Source organism: Solea solea, chromosome 20 (genome assembly GCF_958295425.1).
Source record: "Solea solea chromosome 20, fSolSol10.1, whole genome shotgun sequence".
In the NCBI taxonomy this organism is placed as follows: domain Eukaryota; kingdom Metazoa; phylum Chordata; class Actinopteri; order Pleuronectiformes; family Soleidae; genus Solea; species Solea solea.
In genome coordinates this window covers 11,454,671-11,479,280 of record NC_081153.1, presented here as the reverse complement: position 1 = coordinate 11,479,280, position 24,610 = coordinate 11,454,671, and the positions used below count along the sequence as shown (strand labels likewise).

The 24,610-nt window shown below is 40.0% G+C and overlaps 1 protein-coding gene across 2 annotated transcripts; it reads left to right on the top strand.

The window, feature by feature from the left end:
• The first annotated feature begins 2,677 nt into the window (after window positions 1–2,677).
• Window positions 2,678–21,695, top strand: ptp4a2b (protein tyrosine phosphatase 4A2b). 2 transcript variants are annotated; one of them, XM_058620079.1, is made up of 7 exons: window positions 2,678–2,831; window positions 16,862–17,158; window positions 17,485–17,593; window positions 17,685–17,777; window positions 17,861–17,991; window positions 19,813–19,887; window positions 20,429–21,695. In XM_058620079.1, exons 2-7 carry the CDS (start codon window positions 17,154–17,156, stop codon window positions 20,538–20,540), a joined length of 525 nt encoding a protein of 174 aa, XP_058476062.1. In that variant the 5' UTR covers window positions 2,678–2,831; window positions 16,862–17,153; the 3' UTR covers window positions 20,541–21,695. The 2 variants fall into 2 exon arrangements, with proteins under 2 accessions (XP_058476062.1, XP_058476063.1); XM_058620080.1 differs by lacking the exon at window positions 2,678–2,831 and adding an exon at window positions 15,650–15,667.
• Window positions 21,696–24,610: the final 2,915 nt, after the last annotated feature.

Here is a 24,610-nt window from a genome sequence, read left to right as displayed (position 1 = left end):
CGACCATTACACAAAATTATGACTACCTTACACCCCCAATGGAGGAATGTCAATATACAGGAGGAGTGTGCCAACATGAGCTTTGCAATCAGAGAGAATGTCTACCGTTTGATTTTCAGTAGTTTCCCCAAACCATGCTGTGTCACTATACATAAATCAGTTGTAGGAGGCCAAATCAGTATTTTATCTATGTGTAATGCAAACAGTGCACTTGCTTTTGCCCTTTCTGTCTGATAACATGAACACACCTACAACTGCTATGTATCATTATTGTTATGTAGGTCTACAAGACAGTCCAAGGCTCGTTATGTACTGTATTTTGCCTTTTTTTTTGTCACCTTCTTTTTTTGAACTTTTGACATGGTGATGTGAGTTACGTGTGGCTTTCACTCGCTGTCCTTTTGTTTTCATAGACAATGTCGCTTGCTTGCGGAGTTTGCCCAGTGTGCAAACTATTTAGCAAGTGAAGTGTCAGTAAGATTCATGTACCGTCTCAATCACAGAATTGCTTTTATGTTGTTGTTGTTGTTGTTGTTTTTCTTTTCTTTAAAAAAAAATTAACAAACAAAAAAAAGATATTAAAAACAGCCTCGCTTCGGTTCTTAAGGGATATTTGTCTGTTTCAGTTTCAAGTAATACAAACGGTCATTCCCATTTGCACATGAAATTAATGAAGATGTATTTATACATTTATGATAATTTAATAGGGATGCCAAAACCGACCACCGAAGCCGAGTAACGCATAAATGGTATTTAACAGCATTGATGAGTTAAGAGCATTTACTTTTTTGTAGTTAGCATTCTAGTGTTGTTTGTGAAGGATTATTTGTGGACTTTATTTTCTATTTGTGTAATGTACAATGTATCACCGTATAGAATTTTTGTCATAAAAGGCTATTGCGTGCACTCTATTTAATTGAAAATGTTTGTCTGCTTACACAAAATCTACAGTACTTGATTGTATTGATATCACATCAATAAAACCTTTTCTTGTACGTTGGTGTCAGGCTCTCATTTCTGTCTACAACAACTACATGTGGAACATGGACCATAAAAGTCACCACAAAATGATGTTCATCGTAGTGGGATTAGTTGTATCAGTAGATATAGACAGATGTAGACATTCATTTCTATTTTCCTCAGGAAAGGTTCCACATGTGATGTAGCAATATGTTGCAGGGAAATGGAACAGACACTAGAGGGAGATATTCATTAATTGATTGTCTACTGCTTTATCCTCCACATGACGGTTGTGGGTGACATTCACACCTACAGGCGATATAACCTCTGCACTATGGGAGGAAATCGGACTACCTGGAGAAAACCCACGTACGCACACACGGGGGATAACATGCAAACTCCATGCAGAAAGGCCCTTGTTCAGACTGGGTCATGAACCCGTGTCTTTTTGCTGCAAGGCAACAGCGCAAGCTACTATTCCGCTCTGTGGTCTGGGAGATATTCAATTACAGGAAAAAACTGATTCAGGCATCTCACAGATTCTTGTCTGATCTACCTTGAAGCTCAAAGTAAAGACAGTTTTCTGTTATCAGTTCACACGCTCTGTCACTTGGAATCGCAATTAAATGCAAATATTATCACACAAGTTATCTTAAATTGAAAACATAGACTAAGCACTTCATTAGGAACTAGTTCTAAGCTCCTTTTGCCTTGCGGTGTACTGCAATACGCTGTAAGTGGCATTTGAAGATGGCTTGACTGTTATGATGTACGCTTTTGTTCGTACATTCTTACTTTGCTCTTCTGCCAAGTGACTGGGTAATTGCATAATTACACTGGTAATAGGTGTCCTCAGTTTCACTTTCCTCTCCTATTTGACATGGTTATTTTTGCCTGGATCATCAGGTGCTTACATACTGAAGCTTTGTTGATGTTATGCATCTAAATGGAAAAACCATGTAATCTAATACAAAATGTGTTTGTAGATAGATAGCTAGATAGCTAGATAGATAGATAGATAGATAGATAGCAGCTACACAAATAAAATATAAGTATAAGATATATATCTTGTTGTCTATAATATGATTCCCTCATTTGTCTGTTAGAGTTGCTTGAATTTTGATTGAATTCATTCATTTAATTAAAAATTATGTATGTCACGAAATACGCCACGAGGGCAGGGATGCTGTGTACTTATTTTCTGGAACTGTCGTCACCATGGTGAGCAGTCAGCACGCACCCGGATTCTTCTTACGTCGTATTGACGCCAGTCACTGGATGCTGCGTTCAGGTGCTTGTCGGCAAACTCGGCATCTTGGTTTTAATACTTATGTTACTATGTGTTGACGTGTGTGCGTCTCTTATTATGGAGTGAAACAACACCTGCTTACTTATTGTGTTTTGATGACAAATAAACTTCGCTACGGCAGATTACTTTTTTAATACACATTCATTTTATGCGTCTCCTTTCAGTGTACTCTGTTGACATCTTCTCACACAATGCGTGCGGAACTGAAGACCCTATGCTCCAATCTGTAACTCGCTGCGCATGTTGACAAAAAATACACATAGGAAACAAATAGATATATTGGCTTCTTTTAAATCATTACAAATATAATAAAGGTTGTTTTTAAAAAAAAACACGGCCTATTTTCCGCTGTGGCAATGTGTCGTCAACCTGGGCCCGCCTTGAAAGTCACATTTCCGACGGCGCCCGAGGGTGTCGACAAACCGACGAGGCTCCTCCTCAACAACAGTTCTCCACTTCCGACGAGAAGCTGCCACATTGAAGAGGAACAAAACGACGACCTGACAGCGGTTTCTGCTCTCTCTCCACTTTCTCCGGGATTTCAATGTTCAGCCTGCTCTTTGTAAGTAGCTAATAATTCAGCTAACTTCAATACGGATCTGTAGGAAGTCGTTTCTGTTGCATTCGTACTCAGTAGCAACATCGCATACCCGCCAGAGTTTGACTAAAAGTTGGCTCCGATATTATCGTATGTATTCAATGATCACAATAACTCGGGATAGCTCAAGTGGATTACAGTGGTAATTTGTATGAGTTAACGCTCCAGTTTGTAGCCACGTTAACACTAGCTTCTATAGCAAATCATGCTCAGTGGAGTGAATTTGCTACGTATTGTGTTCAAATTTGAGTTGATACATAATTAATAATAACATTACTCGGGCTTGTTTACTCTGATTCAACGGGTGTTGGTTACCAAATGTTGCTGAGAGTTAAAGAAGCATTGTACGGAGCTGAGCTAGCAAGCTGCTGTTAGCTGTGTTAGCTTGCTACCAGGGCTAAGGCTATTTCCTAGACGGAAAACACAAGATAATATCTAACATGGTCATTTCAAAGTTATACCAATATGTCCCCGTGTGCTTTTATTGTCATTGTGGAAAACTGTATATTAGGTGCCGAATGGCACCATGTTATTGTTCACACTCAACGTCGACAGCAAATTTCATAAAATGATAGCTAAGGATACTCTAGCTGTAGAATGAGCTATGTGTACTTCGGTGAAGGGAGCATTTCTGTTGAACAACATGTAACATTCAACAAACACTTGAGTTAACATTTTAACAGCTGTGCTGGTTAACGTTTATGACAGTGTAATTTCCGCGAGCGATTAAAGTATAACAAGCTTGTTTTCCACTATGTTAAGCTGTGTAACGGAGTGTCCTCGACAGACATCTGTAGCTGTAGGTAGATGGCGACTGAGCGAAGTGTTTTCCGCCCTTTGTGATAAGTCTTGACCCAGACCACGGCTGACCTATTTATTTGTGGCCCATTTACCAAGATAACACCTCGGAAACAAATTAAAGTCCATAACCAGATAATTTCCCGTCTGTCGATTGGCGTGCTGCCTTTGTTGTCCGTTTTTGTTGTTTTGTGATTCGTCAGACTGCTTTCTTTATTGGCAAATAGCCGTCTTGACTTAATTTCTATATGCTTGCATGTAGAAATTTAACTAACACCAGGAATGGGTGGGTCTATAATTCAGCCATGTCTGGCTTCTTAAACCAGAAAGCACACAACCATACAATATAGCCATGTGGGCTGAAGTGAAATGAGGAAATGCAGAAGGGGAGGAAGTACACCAGAGCAGCTGTGACACTAAAGGCCGCAGCACATTCCCATGCCTCTCAGTTTTCAATTTATGACCTTTCAGTGGTTATAGTCTCCTCTCTGGTAGTAAATTTTTAGTGAGTAGTTAATACAAAAGAATATAGTTTAGCACTCCCACTAACACTAGTCTATGTGTCAATGATTGACTGGTGTAACAGGTAAGCTAATTATACATTCCAGCCTGTGAGTCACTGCAAGGTGACCTAAAATCCTAGCATTCTGTTTAGAAGAGGATGCATTTGTGCAGTCACTTATCAAAACAGAGGCAATGGCAATGTGTAGTCGAAGTAAAAGTAGATACTTTTGTTGTAAATATTGAAGTTATTATACAAATCACAAGTATACTGCTTTGGGTAGTGCAAAATGTCTTCCACTTGAGTCTTAATGTTATGTTCACATGTTGTTGTGAAGGAAGGTTTCTTGTACCAGTCACTTGCTTTCTATTATAGTTAATTGACACTCAATGCACTGTACAATCTAGAATTAGCGTTGTTACTCTTCATTAAGCAGCACACCCTTCAGATAAAGACAGGTCCTTACAGTGGGAGGCCACATTCATGACACACCACTAGACTGTTGCCATTATCTGAGTAGTGTCTGTCCACATGTTCTGTTTAATAAGCGTCAGCACACATTAGTTGTTAATAGAAGGCATGAGTGGGTAAAAAATAGTGTAGGTGTGTCAACATTAGTTATTAATATAAGAAATGAATAGGTAAAAAATATTGTAGGTGTGTCTCTCGCTTTGTGTTTGCAATAAGCTATAAAATATATTAGTAATTGTGGTCGATGGTAGTTGTGACAACTTAATATATATTGATTTGCTCTGCATTGGTTAATGTTACAGTTTAAGTGTGATATAATCCATTATATTGTAACTGGGCAATACAGCAGGATGCTTGTTTTTATGTATGTGTATATATATATAATGTGTGTATGTGTATGTATATGTATATGTATATATATATATATATATATATATATATATATATATATATATATATATATATATATATATATATATATATATATACACACACACACACACACACACACACACACACACATATTCCAATCAGCACAAGGGAAGTTCATCTTTAGAAAGCCATGTGACAAGTTGGGAAGTTCTCTGCCTTGGTTACAGTAACTGTGAAAGGTGAGCCCATTTTACAGTAACATGACACCCACTTACTAAGTAAGGTTACTGGGGGAGAGGAACACCCACTGTATGTTGTAGCTTGCTGGCATTAAGCCCATCTAGCCACAGAGTGGCTGTGAATGTTGAAAGGTAGGGTCCCTTCCGCAGAGACTGGCTTAACAGATTTGGCCAGTTTAAAATCCAGTTATGCCCCTGGGTGAGAATGGGACACAAGCTTTGTTTTTATTGTGTGTTAGCTTGCTAAGGTCCCTTGCTTCAAAGCAATCTTGTGTTGCTTTGAAATCACTCCAAATGGGAAGCCAGGATTAGATGCCAACATGTTTTTTTTCTTCTCATTTCAGGCTATGAGGTGAAAATGCATATAATTATGTACTAGTCGCCATGGGCAACTTGTATGTCTCTTCTGCAGCGTGTTGGTTAATGAATCATGTCCTGGTCGGCATGGCGTTCGTTTACTGTTGTTGCCACAGTGCTGGGATAAAGCAAAGGCACAAGCTCTGTGGCACTGACTGTGTCGGACAGATTGATGCTTCTTGTAGATGCTGCTGCAAGGCTGTCTACTGAAACTATAGTAACAGGTAAAATAGGGTTTCTTTTGTTGTTTTCAGCCACCATGTTGAGCTAAAGCTGCTAGTGCCTCTGTTTGATTTTTGCCGAAACATGCTATGTTGTTGTTGTAGTTTCTTTTAGGTGTTTCCAGCTGCTCACCTGATCGGGAAATTGTTTTACTTTTTAAAGCATCTGCACTAGTGCACTCTAGACAAAGCTGGATTATCACACATAAACAAACGTGCTGTGTTTCGCTATTGTCCTGGCATTGTGTTTTGTTGTTGACAGAGCTTGACCTTTCTTTCAGTTCCTTAAAGTAGCTTACTGAATGCTTGAAATGTGTGGGTGCCTCTCAAAACATGACCTCAAACTAATTTATTCATATTCATCCCTATTAGGGGCTAATCTTATATTACAGGTCATATTTTAAGATTTTGATGACGGTGTTTGCTTTGACATGTTAAAAAATTCCTAGATTTGTGTACACGTGCAGGCTTTAAGTCGGACCCTGAACCTGCTCATTGCTGTACCTCCTACTGCTTGGTGAATGTTTAAAGAGAGCACATAGCTTTTCTCTGATCTCTTCTCAAGGAACACCAAAATTCCCACAGGAGCACTTGTTGCTACCACTGAGACAATTGTTGATATGGCAACAGGCATCCCCTGATGCTGCTGTCAGAAGGCCATGTTAGTTTCCAAATGTCAGATGAATTGATGTCGCAGAGGGATTCTGCACCTCTGCAAAAATGTAAAGGGACATTCTCCCGTCTGCTTGAGTGCTGGCCTCTTGCACAAATCTTGTTTCTATTCTAGACAGAATATGTAGTTTAACCAATAATCCAGCCACTTCTTTATAGTGATACCGTTTGTCTCTATAGAACTGGTTTTGCATCAGCGTAGGTGGCTGTCAGTTATTTACCACAGTGTAAGTATTTGTTAACTTGAATGTGAAGGGAACACCTTGTATTGCGACTGATTCATCAGTAAAAAAATTTGCAGCTCTTTCTTTTGAACTCAGTTTTAGCACTATTTTATTTGTTTACCTGGGCCAACAGCAGGTTGGTTTGGTTTACAGTTATTTGTGGTGGCCTCTGTGTCTGTCCAGGCTAGAAGATTTTAAAATTACATAAAGGAGGACCGATAAGGGCAAATGTAGTTCCATGTAGTAGTCCCCGTTAGATTGATTTTGGGCTGCAACTAAAAGTTATTTTCCTAATAGATTAATCTGTTTAGTAATTATTTTCTACATTAATCAATTAGTTGTTTATTCCATAAAGTGTCAGAAAACTCTGAAAGTTGGGATTTCCCATGTCTGCTGCAAAATTGGCACATTTTCCTCAACTGACAAACAGGTCAATAATCAAAATTTCATTTACAATGTATTATTAGGAACATACATATTTTTCTTATTGTAAATATAAAATATATGCAAATATAAACAGTTTTTGGTGAGAGCCTATTTAACCCTATATGATTCCTTTGTCAGCAGATGTCTTTGTGTTCTCACCATCAGTCAAAAGTCAGTGTTATGTCTTTTTTTTTGTTTTATTATTTATTTACCAGAGTTAACCTATGTGTAAAGTGTAATTATAAGTGCAATTAGGTCACAGTGAGGAATAGAACAGGTCAACAAGGATATGTTTTCTCCTCTTTCATTCCCGTTTCTAAGGTACTATGTGCCCTAGCCTCTTTCAGTCTTTTTCAGAGATGGATCAGTCCTTCTCCCCCTTTTCCCTCACCGTAAGCGCTATCAGAGGCCTTTGATAGTCACACTGTTTATCTGTACTCATACAGGGAGTGAAAAGCAGTGTGATAAGTGGGCTTTGCCGCCTGTTAGTGTAGGTAGTGTTTGTCTGTCCATGGAAATTGGGGGTTGTGGGGGTACATCCGTTGTGTTAGATATTCTTGTGCCTCCTGTCTCTGGCATGCTTTACATGAACATAAGAGCCCAGAACAACAAGCACTCCAAAGGAAGATTAGCCCCCGCCCTCTGGGAGCAGAAGAGAGTAACCTGTTGTGCTAAGTGGGGGATAGAATGACAATGTCCAATTCTCAAGATTAAAACAAATGTATTGATTCCTATAGAGAAGTGGCATTGTTTCACCTGATTTAATATTCAGCCAGGAGAAAGATGGCAAAAAACACAACTGCATCACCAAAGCAAATACATCAAATATTAAATTGTAATTGTGCAAGAAGGAATATATTGAGTGTCATGTGATTTATCTCCCTGGAGAATCTGAAAAAGCACTGAGGTGTGGAGTCTAGAGGCAACAGATAACCAAGATGGCTCCTTTGATATGTAAAATGGATGTACATATATTAGCATTTTACAGTAATTTGGGCTTCGCTGTATTTTATTTATTTCTTTAAAAAAAAGCTTAAGTCTAGTTTAAATAAAAAATAAAAAAGTCAAATGACAAAGTGAATACAGCTACACAATAATAGGCTAATAACACAGAAGATATAATATGCATATTACATATGGTGCATTAAAGCAACATCAGCATCCTGCTAGGTAGATGTTTTTGTTGATTTGTTTCGTCCTTGTTGGCCTTTTTCATAGCATCTGTGATGAATCTCAACCTAAACCAAATGTGTTAATTGATAGGCATGATACTTACATATTTAATCGGATTTCAGTGGACAGATATTAAGTTTAGTGGTTTAGAAGTTGAAGTGAGTTCATACTGACTGATGTGTGGTTAATGTCCTCTCTGCTAGGCGTGTGTACTGCAGTATCTTTATGGAACATTATTGATATTTTCATTTTGGCTTATGGACCGTTACCACTCCTATGTGACACAGTGTTAATAAAGTTAATATTTTGAGCTTATCAATTTAAAAGCTGGCTACAAGGTGACATAGTGGCTAGCACCACTGTCTTGCAGCAAAAACCTGGGAAACCCACTCCGAACAAGGGTCTTTCTGTATTGAATTAGCATGTTCTCCCCGTTTGTTTGTGTGTGTGTGTGTGTCGGGGGTTTTCTTCGGGTCCTCCAGTTTCTTCCCACAGTCCAAAAACATGCAGAGGTCAATTGAACACTCTAAATTGGTGTGAATATGAGAGTAAGTGGTTGTTCGTCTCTGTGCGTTGGCCCTGTGGTGGACTAGCGATCTGTCCATGTGGTGTACCCCCACCTGTTACCTTAGCTGGAAAGCCAGGATTGGCTCTAGCGACCCTCATGTGGAGAATGAAGAACATGAACGAACAATTTCAAATGCTCTGCATTGATAAACACAGAGCTGGGTTATTCTTATCAGGGCATCATCATTCTATGTGCAGCAGTGGCTGTTGCTGTAGTTTTTAATATTTCTTTTTTTAGCAGTTTGGATTTAGCGTCTTAAATTTGTCCCTCCGTTATTGAAATCTGCAAGTCCTCCTTGCGTGTCTAAATACTAACTTCCTGTTACATACTTAATTCCAGGACTATAGCGCTAAGTCAGTGCAGTTACCGTTTAAATCATTCTCTTTTACCACATTTGTGTTTTATTGACTTTCACTGTTGTTTTGTCATAGTAGAGGTCAGAGAAAGTGGTGAATCTGTAAAACTTATTAAAGAGGTCTGCTGTGGCAGGAGGAATCCTAGTTGTAGGCAGCCTTCTTTTTCTTTTTGTGTGATTTTTGCATTTACCCCCGATATATTTCAAGGTTTGATCAAATACAGTAAAGATCATTGCGTTACTAACTGAAATTCTGTATTCATACTTTTTAGGTTGCCCTGGTTACATTGTCATGCACACTTTCAAATGTTTGTCAACACAATTGAATTTCGGACAAATAGTACTTTCCTCTCTCCCACCATAAAAAGTTAAAAACACTCCTGCTCACTGTGGGCACTGTGTGTATCTTAGGGGCCTGCTGTGAAAAACACAGGTTTATTATATTTCAACCCGAGACAGCCACAAGCTTGAGTCAGAGTGACTGTGCCTGGGTCTACCTAGACACAGGTAAACAAAGACATGAGCAGTTGTGACTCATGTCCCAATTATAAGGTTCTGATTTACTGTCCTGGTCCAAAGAGCACGTAGTCTGTCTGTTACTGCTTGTAGTGATTAATACTTTTGCTGCCTGCACAAATGTATGCAAGCTGTCTTTTCCATTGAAACATTCACATTTAGAGAGCCAACACAACAACATCCGCTGTGTATGTTCCATTTTTAGTTATGATAAGAAATTGTTAAATTTGTTCTGGAAATGATTGATCCAGTGATCTTCTCCAATAAGGGCTATATTTAGTTGTATTTAGTAGATTTAATAGTATTTAATATTTAATATATTCCATAGGGTTTGTATGGTTTTCTTCTTTTAAAATGTCTTTTCCCATCAATGGCCTGTACAAGAATAAAAATCATTCAATTATGCTTACAATTTATACTATATAATGTAAAAAACACAAACAAAACTTTTTCTGGCCATATGTTGCATCATAGATTGGTGGTGCTCTTCAAGCTGTCTCAACTTCAAAAAGATAGTACATACAAAGTCAAACATTCTGTGCTAGACAAATTATTTTACAAAATGACTGTACAGCTTAAATATTAATTTGAGCTATCAGAAGAGATTTAAAAAAAGTAATGTAATAAAAAAGATAATCTTGAGGTTTGGTCAAGGTGTTAGTAGTAGTTGCAGCATTCCCAACACACCTATAATTAAACACCTGTAATTATTAAGCTTTGTTGTGTAGGGGTCATCTTGCCCTACCTGCACGGCAGGTGAAGACAGATGCTCTTCTCAGAAAGGTTGTGAATTAACATGTGCAGGACAGGTTCACTGAGCCAACACTACATTCTCAGAAATCCATTGGTGAGCATGTTATCGAGTTCAGTCAACAAAGCACGGGGCCACGCAGAATCCAGTGACTAAAAGGTATAGCTTTCAGTTGAACGCTCCTGTTTGCTAAGCTCAGGAATTTGCAATTCATAAGAGGCACAGCAACAGTTTGGGATAGCTGCTTAAGTTCAGTTTGTGCATACAAGCTGTGTCTACTCTACATCTTTGAATCCTCTTGTCCAGACATGCATAGGGATTTTAGTCTCTTGTTTGTTATACCAGATAAACTGGTAAGGCTAAAATACGTAGAGCAGTTTGAGTACTGTAGCTTATTATAGTTTTGTGTGTGTGTGTTTGCTTTCTTGCTTATTTGTCCTTTTGTTTTTGTTTGTTTTGAGTATGACTGATCGTGAGGGAGAGCTTTGCACACTGTTTCCTTGTGTGTACTGTTTGCCATATTCTGCAGTGACCTGTCACCATACCCAACATTGGACGGGCCAATGCTGTTTGTTTTCCTCTAACAAGCCTGATGTTAATTCTCTTATGATCTACTGAGGGTTTTGAATGTTGCGCTAAAACAATTTTCACACTTCTAAGATGAAAACACTTGAATTAAAAAAAAAAAAAAAGTGAAGTAGAGTAGAAAAGACGAGCAGTCTGCTTAATGGGTGTGAGGCATTTCACAATGCAGCTGCTCCTTCACACAAGGCCAGTCTATTGTTTTTTGTAGCTGTGCGAACTTTTACCTGACATGCTTTGTTCTGGTGACTTCATGCATGGATTCAGAAGATAGTATTGGCAACTCCAAGACATCACAGTGATCTTTGTTTTCCTTCTTTGCTGTACTGTAGGTCAGATATCTGTTGTGTGACATCATCATAGCTTTCACTGTGCATATCATATTCCATGAAAATGATCCTCAACTGAGCTTGCTGTTGTTAATCCCATTTTGAAGTGGGTCAGCCTGTGGCCAACATGCAAGATGGACACACATCTACCAAAACTTCCTAGATCAGTGAAAATGCCTTTGGGTCTAGTCGGAGATTCTCCAGTGAACCCCCCTAAAACTATGAGTGTGTGTCAGTGGGTCTTTTTACATTAGAGCTGGCCCCTGTGCAACAAGTCATTCAGCTCTCTCAAACTAGTTGGTGCGTTTTTCTTTTTCTTCATCTCATTACTTGTTTGAAATTAATAAATAGGGCCTCCTTTTATCTTCAATTGCAAGTTTGGGTTAAATACAGCTCCAATTGTTTTTGTGGTGAAATCCACCCACCCACCCATCTTATCAGCAGTATTGACGTCAGTGCTAAGAACCAGCTGGACCATTGGGCAGGTGTGATCCTCTGTTATATCTCAGCCATAGTCCCTGCCAAGCTGTAGGCTCTACGATTCTTTCTTGTCCCTTACTTTTTTGCTTTTTTCCTTCTCATCTAATTGTTCTTATCCGTTGTTATGTCCTCTTGAAGATTTTTCTTCACATCTTACCGGTTTTCTTCAAGTACTCCTTGACATTTGCATGCATATCAATTATCTCTTATTTGGCACTCACAGAGGCCACAGGAATGGCGACATGCTTCTGTGACACTTGGCCTCCTTTCTGTTCCCACCAAACTGTGGTTTCTGTAAATTTGACTGCAGCTGTCTTTGTCCAATACTCTCCGTGGTGAGTTTGAGATCAGGCAGTTAAGAGGAAAATGCTTCTCTGACACCTTGTATTTATGTTTGTGCATTTTTGTTTGTTTTGCCTGAGGAAATAGCTGCCACACGAAAAGGAGAAGTGTGCAACTGTGTACTGTGGGTGTAGCAAGCAGGTGGTATCTGGGGCAAGCGTATCAGGCCCTTAATCTTTCTTGTGCTGTCCATGCTGCTGTCACTGCAAAGAGAACCTGGGCTATCCCCCTCCTCTTCTCAGTGTCCATCTTGCCATGGATAACGGGGACTGCCCCTGCTCCCTGACTCGGCTCCCACACATCAAATTAGGTCTTGAGCTGTTTCAGGGCAGCACAGTCTGGTCATGCCCAGTCTGGCTCCAGACAAAACATCAGTGAGACTGGAGCACAACCTCAGACGACCAGACATGGCTGGATGTTAACACTAACATCTTTCACAAGGAGGGGAGAAGATGGACTAAGATGTTCTGCCACATTGCCCTTCTAGACTGCCATATCCAGACAGGCTTATTTGCTCTTGTGTGTCTAATTTTAGAACAACCCTACTTACCCTTTTGGCAAATGTATTGCTCCAGCCAGCCCATGACTATTTACACTTTTCACATCATGAGAATAGTGAATATGTGAATGTGATGGTGGGAAAGAAATTGAAATACTGCACCTAACAACTGTCAGGTGTCCACACAACTTGTTCATAGGCTAAATGTGGCAGTTATGGAGTGAGTCCCCCGGCCATGAAATGCTTAACAAGTGAAAGGCTTTCTGTTAGCACTCCCACTGTAACAGTAAAGTCCATCTCTATGCACTTTACAACTTCCACGGGCAGTGCTCCAATCATTTGTTGATAATGTGATCCTCATTGGTAGAAAATATGAATCGGCTACTGTATGAACCTGATAATGAACAGCTGCCTCATCTTGTGCACTTAAATTCTACCAATATCAAAGCCTGATGTCTCTCTATTTTGCTGGACACATTTATAAATCATCCTAAAATGATGATTTGGCATTAGCAGTTGTAGGATAACCATGGCCTGGTTCCCATTTGTTTGCCACATTTATCACCCGTTTAACTTTGCATGTCATTTTGTGTTCTCTGATACCATAGTCCTTATCAGCTAGTTCTGCTAATCTCTGCTCTCTCACACTTTCCATATCTCTCTCTGTCTGTTCATTCTCCTGAGTCACTGCTGAGGGCTTCTGGGAGAGGCCAGCTGATCTGGGAAGTTCTCCCTACCAACATGTCCCCCTCCCCTGTCACTCTTGCTCCCTCCACTTGCTGACCCATTCCAACATTAGACCACGTGACGAGGAACAGGGCAACAAGGGAGCTTTCTCTGGGCCACTGCGTGGGCCTTTTGACTTTACTCTGTGACCTTTCTCCCAGTTTAGCATTTGTAGTTGCACTGAAAGCCGGATGTACCTCAAATATACTTTAGATCAGCAGGGCTGTACCCTTTGGGTTATTGAATCAGATTTGCATTCAATATTTGTTCAGTCTTTTTCATACTCGGTTGACCTGGCAGAACATATTTCAATTTAGTTAAATAGCATTTATTGACTGTCAATAATGTTCATGTAATTTAGTAAATAAGCCATGCCTGTATCCATTGCAGACATCATCCCCCAAAAGAGGGGACATCTGATGCAGAGGAATGAATTTACCAAACAAAGCAGTGTGAAACTGAGGAACGTTCACCTACTGTAATTCTGGGGATAGAAATGAACCTAATGGCGCTTTTTCCACAACACAGTTCCAGCACGACTCAACTTAGCACAGTGGTACCTGGTACATTTTTAGTACCTGCTCTGATGAGGTTCCAAGCGAGCCGAGCCAGTACTAGATGTGAAGTCGACACTGCCAGCCAGTGTTTGGCAAAGAGTCACTGGAAGAGTCATGAGTGCGACATCTCACACAGGAATCATACTGAACAATGCCGAACTGTAGATCAGTTAGAAATCCTGAAGACATGTTTAATATCTAACATATAGTAAGGAAAAGTGTGGAGTCTGGTGTGTTTAGCGACAGCACTGCCGAGAGTGGCCGTATTTCAGTTCCTTGACTGTGTCGAATGGAGTGTGTGCTCTGGTCACTGAATGATTCTGTGAGCTAATCTTTTAGTCTAGGCTACTGATTCAGTACACCGAAAACTGATTTATAAGTCACTAGTTTGTGTGTGTCACATATAAAACGTCACGTCAGTTTCATGCAGCCGTATAATGGACTATGCTGATAAGATATACATTGTGTATAAAGAAGTCTGGTTTGTGCACATATATCCTACGATCAATATGCTTACTAATGTGTTTGTAATACAGTCAACATTTGACGCATCTGATATTTTTTGTCTATAGTTATGACAGCTGTTGTGTAAGCACTGCCTCTTGTTTCCTGTGTGGTTAATTTCTTTTCTCCTACAAACAGATCTGGTGTATGTGTATTTGTTTTTATCGTTCCTGTGTCTGTGCAGTGTGTAACTGCCAAACCAATGTGCAAATTTCAGAGTGATTTGCATGTGTCCCTGACAGAGCAGTGACGGCAGTCTGTCAGAGTGTGCCAGGCTTGATGTTACCATGGCCTACTCACTTTTCTATTGAGGAGCTTTCTCAATACAGTATGTGGAGGCATAGCTTTCAGTTCAACTGTGGCTGACTGTGGCACAGCTTTCCACAGTCAAATTATAAATGGCTTTACTTTTTAAATTGTCTGCTTTTATTTGACTTGTGAGTCAGACATTCATAACAGCACTTGCTTGTATTATCCAGATCAGTGCAGTAGCAGTGTTGCATTTAAAAAGTAATACATGGTAAGGGGATTGCAGTCAACATAGATGGGTTTTATAGCTGCTCTTACTTCCTACCTGAGGCGCTATAGTTGGTACGCCAATATCAGCTTTAAAATTGTGTCCTGTGTTTTGCCTCTGTAACCCATGCAGACTGTATGTCTCAATGTGCATGCGGGCAAACCTCTGCCATCTAGGTTCTTTTCATCTAGAAATATAAGCTGTCATTGTGGTGTCCTTGGTGTGTCTGTTGGTTGTTTGTTCCTCAGCGTTTCTTCCATGTCTTACTCCACTCTCCTTTTAGCCGTCCAGTTATGCAGCTGAAATAACCCTTGTTGCCCCTGTCCATCCTCTTTATCTGTGAAGTATAAGTAGCCTATTGAATCAAATTGGGTATGGTTACTTTTGTCCAATCTTTAGTATGGGCTGTCTGCAGCATTTCCACATTGTGTTCAGTAGCGCTGAAAGGCGGTAATTAAAGGAGTCACAGAGGATCACAGTCATCACACAAGAAATAAAAGAATTCAAGGCTGTTTTTGAATGTCAAAGTCCAAAAGATGAAAGAGAGGAAGGATATTTAGACATGAGAGTGGGTTGTGGCTCTGTGGTTGGCAGCTAACAGAGGATAACTGACAATGAGGTATGAAGTTGGCGCCAAAGGTGTAAAAAAGTAGTGAAGCGACATCAAGTTGCAAAAATTATTGGGAAATGATTCTCTTTGTTTTCTCATTTAGCTGTGTTAAAACTCAAGTAGGTGCACTTGTGAGACAAAACAAGTAGTGTATGCTGTGTGTGATACACTTAAATATCTTGAGTAAATTGGGACTGGGTGTAAGAATAGAGGGAGTACAGAGAGTTCTGTGTCACTCTCAAGGAGGTGAAAAGAGGGAACACTGGGCTAAAATACTTGGACTGTTTGAAGCTTGCCCACCCTGTAATCCTCACCTTGTGACTACTGCCTTTGACACGGTGCTAAAGTCTAAGCCCTTTCTCTCTCTTTCCCTCCTACGACCTACGTGTTTGCAGTCGACATAGTGACAGGCAGCTCTCGTCATCCAACTTCCCTGTGCTCACCTACAAACCCCCCTCCACCCCCTCCCCCTATTTTGCTCTGAGACGGTTCCAGCCAGTCTGTGGCGGCTGGATTTGGACTGTCAAGGATTTGGCACAGTTGGACTAGCTCCATGGCCAGTTACAAACCAGACATTACCTGTTTTCTAAGACACCCTTGTGCGCTTGTTTGTGAACTCCATACTGTGCATATTATTAGTTTCCATTTTGTTGACGGGTGGCAAACTGAAAGGTTGATGTAATCCAAACATGTCGTCAGGTTATAGCAGTCTGAAAAGCTGAATTGTGGGACTTCTACATACAAGTTTTATACCTGTTACATTCTTCTGTAACACACAGTTCTTATAATCTCGGGGTGGAGATCAGTCTGAAGATTTAAATCTAGTGTGTGTGGTGACATTCTCTTTCTGTGCACTGGCAGCACTGCATTTTATCAGTGTTATACCAACCACCAGTGATTGGTTTTCCATAGCTGACGTGGAGAGCAATTGTAAAGATGGAAATTAAATATACTTCAGCAACTGGGAGTATCATGAGCGTATGGTGAAAAGTTTCTGATTCTCCAGATAAAAAAGAAAACTGACTGTACTATCTATCTATCTATCTATCTATCTATCTATCTAGGATTCTGAGCTCTATCAGTTAAATGTTTTTATTTTAATTGCTGAACCCAATATGTTTTGTGTCATTAATTTAATTTCATTTACATTTAAAGTTTCTCTGTCTGATTATTTGCTTCTTTCCCTTTCTCTGCTCTTTACAGGGTTTCCGTGTTGACTTGAGCCGTACCTATATGGCGTGTGTGAGCGGAGAATTTTGCCAGGCACAGCACCTCACCTCAGTGGAGAAGTGAATCGGCCGCCCCCCAAGGGACTACGCTACCCAGAAACCCCCCTGACTGCCAGCACACTAGGAACTGCAGACCCGACTAAAGCCCCCCCCTCCTGGAAATTGCGTAGTCCTTGGACCGACCACCCTGACCTGTCCCAACCAATACGAAAAAGCTTTGCTCTCTACTTTCTCCTTGAACAGCCAATCACAAACAGCTCTCCTGAATGGGGTAAACTGACTGGATGACTCTTGGATAGTATCTCCATCGTTTTTCTTTTAAATTTTTTTGGTTTTGTATGAATTATTTTTTTTTTAACATCCCGGAGTACTGTGGACTAGTTTATCCTTTTTATTTTCCTTCTCTGTGTTTATCCATCCCATAGCTGAACACTTGTTGTCATCGTGACCCATCTTTCTCCAAGTGTTTCTCCAAGTCATTTTTATTTATTCTCCCATTTCCTGAACACATTAGTCTCCTTGCAGTCTTTGCTGACTTCTGAGCCAAAAGTCGCTTTTGTTTTGTAAGAGTATTGTATTGTAATTGTTTTTTTTAAGCCGTCTCGCCAACATGAACCGCCCCGCTGCAGTCGAGATTGCCTATGAGTGCATGAGGTTCCTTATCACCCACAACCCTACCAATGCCACGCTCAACAAGTTCACTGAGGTATGCCCTCACCTTTGTCTCTTTGTATTTGTTTGTGTATTGATTTTAAAAGTCCTTTGCATAAAGTTTTTATTGTTTCATTGTCTGCCAGGAGCTGAAAAAGTGTGAGGTGAATACATTGGTTAGAGTTTGTGATGCCACCTACGATAAGGCTCCAGTAGAGAAAGAGGGGATACAGGTCCTGGTAAGAGTCCACACACTGACAGCTTGTTTTAGTGTATCTTTTTCCTTTCCAACTTATATCATCTTCTCTACTGCCCCCTCTAGGACTGGCCCTTCGATGATGGTGCCCCTCCTCCCACCCAGATTGTGGACGACTGGCTCAAGCTGCTCAACAACAAGTTTCGAGAGGAGCCTGGCTGCTGCATCGCTGTCCATTGTGTGGCAGGGCTTGGCCGGTGAGTGTTAATAGAGGGCAAGGCTGTCCTCTTTGTCTCATTCTTTCATTTTCTTTTTTGGTTTACTGTTGCTAAATCCTAGTTTACTACTTGTACAAACAACCTTTTGGACTAATGAGAGTAACCAGGATAATGACATGCATTATTGAGCACAACAAATACATTGTTGTGTGGCTGTGGTATCCAAAGATTGATACTAATATTTAAAATCCACCAACCCTTAACTTATCTTGGCATCAGGAGAGGGCAGATATCTTTTTGTAGAGATGAAAGACTTAACTGGAAGGTAGCAATGCAAACTGTCAACTTCTCTCCAGTGTAAGCTGCCCATTTGGCCTAATCTCTCAACCTGTTTCCCCTTCCTGTTAGTATTATGTTGTTGGTGTGTTGTTTCTCTTTTGGTGCATGGATGAAGGTTCATTTTACCTCCACTGGATCAAAACGTTTTCAAGCCGACTTTGGCCACCTGTAAGAGTCGGCACAGATGTATTGATTGAATGTAAATCGTATTTTCTTCTAGCTTTCCAAATATCTCATCCCTCTCCTTCCTCCTCGTCTTGCTCACACTTGCTCTCAGCTTTGTCCGACTTGTCTAAAGATGTGGCACTAAACCTTTATTTCCTGTTATTCTTTGTCCCATGTTAAGTACACATCGTCTCTCCTGCTCATGTCGACAATCAGCCGCTAATCTTTTCTTTCATGTCTGACAGCAGTTTCTGCTGCTGCTGCTGTGGCCTCTGCAGATTTGAAGAAGGAAAGGCAATTACATTTGCATGTGATCTGTCTGTTGGTCATAAGGTTGCGCTGGCAGTGTGCAGATACGCAGATATGCAGAGTCACATTCAAAGGCCTATGTGATAGTAAATTTACGAAAGGGTTGTGCCAAATAAACAAGTGTGAAAACAAAGACAGCAGAAGTGCATGACACGGGAGAGCGAGTGTGAAAATTTCTTTCCTGACCACAGACGTACAATCAGCCAATAGGTTCTGAATGGCTTCCAGCGTTCTTGCATTGCTGTGGCATTTGAGAAGTTATATAATTACCAGTATTGGTTGGACTGGCATTCTTCCCTTCTTCTTTTTCCCTGTCCTGTGTTTACTGCAGTCATCTGGGTTTTTCATGGCCTTTTTGTCCGATGTGCTTTTACACCAGTCAACATTCTCCCCAGGCCTCTATTGTAATGTACACACAAACAGCCATGGACACTGCAGTTGCTCTTATGATCCATATCTCTAGTCCACCAGAGTGCACGGACACACACTGACAAAATCTGTCACATGGGCCCTCATGTGCTGGCAAATGCCGTCAGTGTGGGTGGCTACAGCTATTTGTCTTGTTGTTGTTTGTCCGTTCTTTGATGATATTCTCACCCTTTCTCTCACCCTATTTTCCTTCCCGTTTTCTTTCTACCCAGTCTTTCTCACATACTGTCCCTTGTGAATTTCATGTGAGAAGAGCCTCTCAATGAAATGCTCTGTCAGCACTGGATCTCTAGAAAGTTTTTTGTATCTATTTATTTTTTTTCCACTCACTCTATCTCTTCTGGTGATAAAGGAGAAGGTTGTCTCACTGTTACTTATCAGAGTTATGTGTGTGAGGCTTAGGGTGTGAGCACTGTGCCTCAGCAGGGCAGTGGTGAACTTGTGCACCCCTGTTGATTTCCCAGGCCTGTTTCCCAGGTTTGAGCAGACCTGCCACCCCCTTCTCCACAATATTACCACGGAACCATGTGAACCTTGGCATTTAATCTTCTCTTTCTCTCTCCTTTTGATTCTCTCACTGTTTCCCGGATCTGGTCTACTGGATTTCTTTACCTCCAGAGCTCCAGTCTTGGTGGCCTTAGCCCTCATTGAGTCTGGGATGAAGTATGAAGACGCTGTGCAGTTCATAAGGCAGTAAGTACCCTCCCTAATTTATTATTTTTTTTTTTAAGGCTTTTGGATACAAATTTGCCCTGTAGGGTGCAATGTAAACATTATTTGAATCTAAATAAATCTGCCCTTTTTGTTTCTGTGGTTTGTTTACAACTAATAAAATAAAGCATTGTTAAGAGCTGTTATAATCTAATTCAAGCGTTAGGTAAAATCACTGCTGTACCTTGCAAAAACTCTCACGTGAGTTGCTTTATACCTGAAACAATAAATAGTTTATACAAAAACTGATAATATGTTAATGAGTAAACGTTAAATGTGCTGGCAGGTTGATGATTTACCCAGCTAAAGCCAAGCTAGCTATTTATTCCCCTAAAGCTTAAGTTGCTGCCAAGTAATGCCCTATATTTACATAACAAGTAAGGATAGTATTGATCTTCTCATTTAACTCAATTAGCTCATATGAATTGGCCCCTAAATGTCAAGCTGTTCCTTTAATAAGCACAGTGTAATTTACCGTTTGAGGCTAGTCTTGTTTTAATGTCTGCCCTTTTGATCTTTATAGGAAGAGACGTGGAGCCTTCAACTCCAAACAGCTCCTTTACCTCGAGAAATACAGACCCAAGATGCGTCTGCGGTTCAAGGATACCAACGGCCACATCTGCTGTGTGCAGTAAGGCTGCCTGTCAGTGCATCTTTCTTATGTGCATCTAGTGGGGAATCTTCCGACAGGGGAAGATTTAAAAAAAAAAAAAAGAAAAAAGAAAAATGAATTAAAAAAAATGAAGAGCGTGCTATCAGTAATTATTGTGATGATTTGTTAACACTGAGTCATGGTTAATTGATCAGAGAGCAAGTGAGTGATGTAACGAATGAATCCAGATCTGGGATCCACCAGCTGAACCAATGAATGGAAGGTCAAAGCACACAGAAAAGGCCCGCCTCCCGGTTACACTGTACAACCACGGGCCAAAATCTTTTTAACTTGAGTCCATCCTGTATTTTTTTTTTTCCAGTTGTAATCATGGGATACCGTTTTCCATTTTGTGAATTTTTATTTTTACACAAGCAGGTGATAAAAAGATGTTATGTTGAATGATATTATGATTTTTATTTCCACCAATTAATGATATTATGATTAGACCAGAATAATGTACCTTTTAAAAAAAGCATTTTTAAACTCAAACACGTTGTGATTGTCCATTTTGGTATTGGGTGTTTTTTTGTTTTGCATGAAGATTCAAAGGTTCACCTGACAATGCAGTAATGTTTTACCCTTCACTTGCTAAGTCACTTTCAGTTTAGGGGTTCACTAAGTTTGAATATGTCTGCAATATTTATTCACAAGATATTCTATGTGTGAGAGTTTGGCAGGGGCTTCGTCATCCAATAGTTTTTTTTCGTTTTTTTTCTTTGTTTTATTTTTTTTAGCCTTGAGAGCCATGTTATTTTACTTTTAATTTTGTTGGAGTGCAATAACCAGTCCACCTCGGATAAGCCCACCAAACCCTGCTGAGCGTCTTACCCACATGCACACCTACACGCACACACGCACACACACACACACACATCCAGACAGTTCAACAGGAAATAAAATACAGACGTAACTCCTACAACAGGTACTTCTCCTGCTTTCATTCATTCTCTGTAATGGGTCTACTATAGGATTTCCCTAAATATGCATATTTAAACTCACACAGAGCCTAAGATTCAATCTGAAAGACAAGGTGGAGAAGAATGAAAATGGTCAGTTTTTTATCATTGTACCCATTTTGAAAACATCCCTAATTCATATTGGTTCTTAAAAGATAAATAAATTGAAATAAAAAGCATTTGTCTTTTTATTCCTGACTATTCCTGACTCACTTGCTTTACTTTGTGATGTATGAAGAGTGCATAGTTTGGACCGGTGAGCACTGAGTTCGATTCACATGACAGAAAAAGTAACATTGGCTTTTGTGTTTATTCTACCAGAAGTGTTTTGGTCTACCTAAGTCGGTATTGTCTGTTCATAAAAGTGCTGTCACCTCATACTTTGTGATAAACGCACACAGTGTTTCCCAGGCAGTGTGTGCTCATTAGACATGTCAGTCAAAAGCTGTCCTACATGTCCTTTCACCAGCCGAGAGTGGGTGAGTCAGCACCACGTGGAAAGCACAGGACACCGTGGTACTGAGAGGTGACTCACAACTTCAGCTGGTAATCACGACTCCTACCATTACCTGCATGAAGTGAAAGTGCTCCCTCTGTTGGCCAAATGATGTCATGGTGAAAACAAATCGGAGAGTAATCCCAGTGGGAAAAGCAGTGTAACAGCATATTCTATACAATATGTGTCCAAAACACCATCATTCTGTATCAAAGCAGACATTTATCCTATTATTTGCCCCCGAACACTTGTGCAGTGACGTCAAATCATTGATCAGGCTCACCTAAACTGTTGACACCTGTAATTATTGCCATTATTTACAATGTGCTTTTCCCACTTAGAGGTCCTATGTGTATTTGAAGCTAAAATTACTTCACAGCGGAAGCCCTAGCACCGACACAGTATTGTCAGTGGTTTGTGCAATGCTGTGCCATTACAATCATGCTGCACAACCTGCTTTAAAATGGACTGTCATCCATCCAGAGATTTAACCTGCTGTTTTTAGTTCCAGCATTTTAGTCTTCAGTCATTCCAGACCATTATCTGGCATGCTCTCCACCATCAGGTGTCACTGAATCTATAGGATCCTCATGGTGCTTAACGTGATGCAGGACAGTACATGTATGACTCGGTATGTTGTCATTGCCGGGCAAGATGACTATCAAAGCCATAAATCTCTTTTTGCAGTGTGTTGTCAAGACGATGACCTGCTGAGTTTCCCTCTTGGAAGGTTAAGAAGACTCATCTAGGTATTTTAAGCGCAGATTGTCCATCGGCTCAGCCATTAAGACGGGAGACAACCTTGACCTTAGGCTGGCCATTCAGAGAGATGGAAAAATACGTCAGTTGATGACATTAATATATTATGTATCAAGATAGGTCATGGATAAGTCAAAGCGTCGCTCATTAACATTCACTGACACTTGCATGTCATGCAAAAACAATTATAATATCAGGTTTCCTTGACATAAAACGGGTAGTGCAAGAGCTGTTGAGTGGCCAATGTTAAAGATATCAGTGAAATGATGACAGCTAAAATGCCTCCTGTTACAAAAGGCCTGGCAAGATAAGCATTATATTACTTTAACACAGAAGCTCAATTATCTCCAGCAATTAACCACATGTTTTTTCGGCCATGTCTGTATTTTTGACTGAGCAGCACAACTGAAAAAGTAAAAGAAGTATTTGGACAAAACCTCATGAGAATGTAGGATGTGTTCCAAGGAAAACAGAATTAGATCAAGTAATTTTCCCATCATATGGCACACTAAGCCAGGATACACTGTCATCATACCAATAGTTTCCTTTGTAAATTTGGAGGTTCATAGAGTGTTTTTAAAAAGGCTTTTGCACATTTTACACCACTAATATTTATACTCTAAACAGTGCTCTTTAATACCTTTTCAATTCTATATCACCCAATGAAATAAACATTGAACCAAGATTTTTTTTTCCAAACCAAATATGTTGGCAGCAAGAAAATAAATATTCTGACTCATATATTACCATATATATATTTTTTTAACCATAAATAAGCAAATCATTTTAGTGATACAGAAATATGTAACTTCTGACAACCTGAGAGGGGAAAAATATGCCAAGTGGGTAATTAATTTTTGTGTTTGAATTTCAAATTTTAGACTGAACAAAATTGGTTTAATGCATCTCACAGTGGAGTACGAACAAAGACTAAGACATTTAAATGAGCTCCTGCACATCAGCCATTTTGACAGCTCACAAGTGTAAGTTCAATTCAGAGGCATATGCCATATAGACAGTCGTCTAGGGCACCATCTACTGGAGGGGCGCAGGACAACCACAAAAGGAACAAATAAATCTACCCATGGGTGCTTTACTTCCCTTAACAAATGAACATACCTAATAATATAATAATTAAGACAGAAACAAGAGTGCATGGAAGTTCAGACACATTCAAATGACCTGCGATGTAACAATTTTTCTATATTTATTACTATGCAGGATAGGTTTATTATTTTTTGTGTGCAAATTTTGCTTGCCCACTTCCCTGTTGACTATATACTATATACTATATAATGTACATATTTAACGTCTTAATGATAAATAGCTTTGTTTATATGAAGAGTTACTTAAAATGGTTTAGAAACCACTGTGGTGTGTGTGTGTGTGTTGGGTGACAGCGGACGGGGTGGGGATGCCTACAGGGCACCAAAATGCATAGGGCCGGCCCTGCTGGTTCGCCGTCGTTAACGTGATTAGTAACACCTGTTGTTCAGTTCTCTGCGAAACACGTCGAAATGACTGCTGTGGAAAGTGCGTATTATAACTTCATGTTTATATACATAAAAAAAAGAAGCTTAAGTTTATAGTTTTTATAGTTTTTATAGTTTGCCATCACAGTAAAATAAGAGCTTTAGCAGCAGCAGCAGCAGCAGCGAGGTTCCTTTCACCTGTTCCGGTGCTAACCGCATGCTATCTGGAGGATAAGGAGAAGAAAAAGTCTGTTGTCAGTGGACACACACTGCTAAAGGAGGTCATGTCAGTATTTTCCAGACAAATACAACCTGTTTAATTGAACACAAACAACTGGAAAATGCGACACAAAGCACATAAAGGTCC

Excerpts from the sequence above, each read along its gene's own strand:
- ptp4a2b (XM_058620079.1), top strand. Across the intron at positions 17,594-17,684 it reads CGCTCAACAAGTTCACTGAG|GAGCTGAAAAAGTGTGAGGT; the intron begins GTATGCCCTCAC and ends ATTGTCTGCCAG. Across the intron at positions 17,778-17,860 it reads AAGAGGGGATACAGGTCCTG|GACTGGCCCTTCGATGATGG; the intron begins GTAAGAGTCCAC and ends TGCCCCCTCTAG.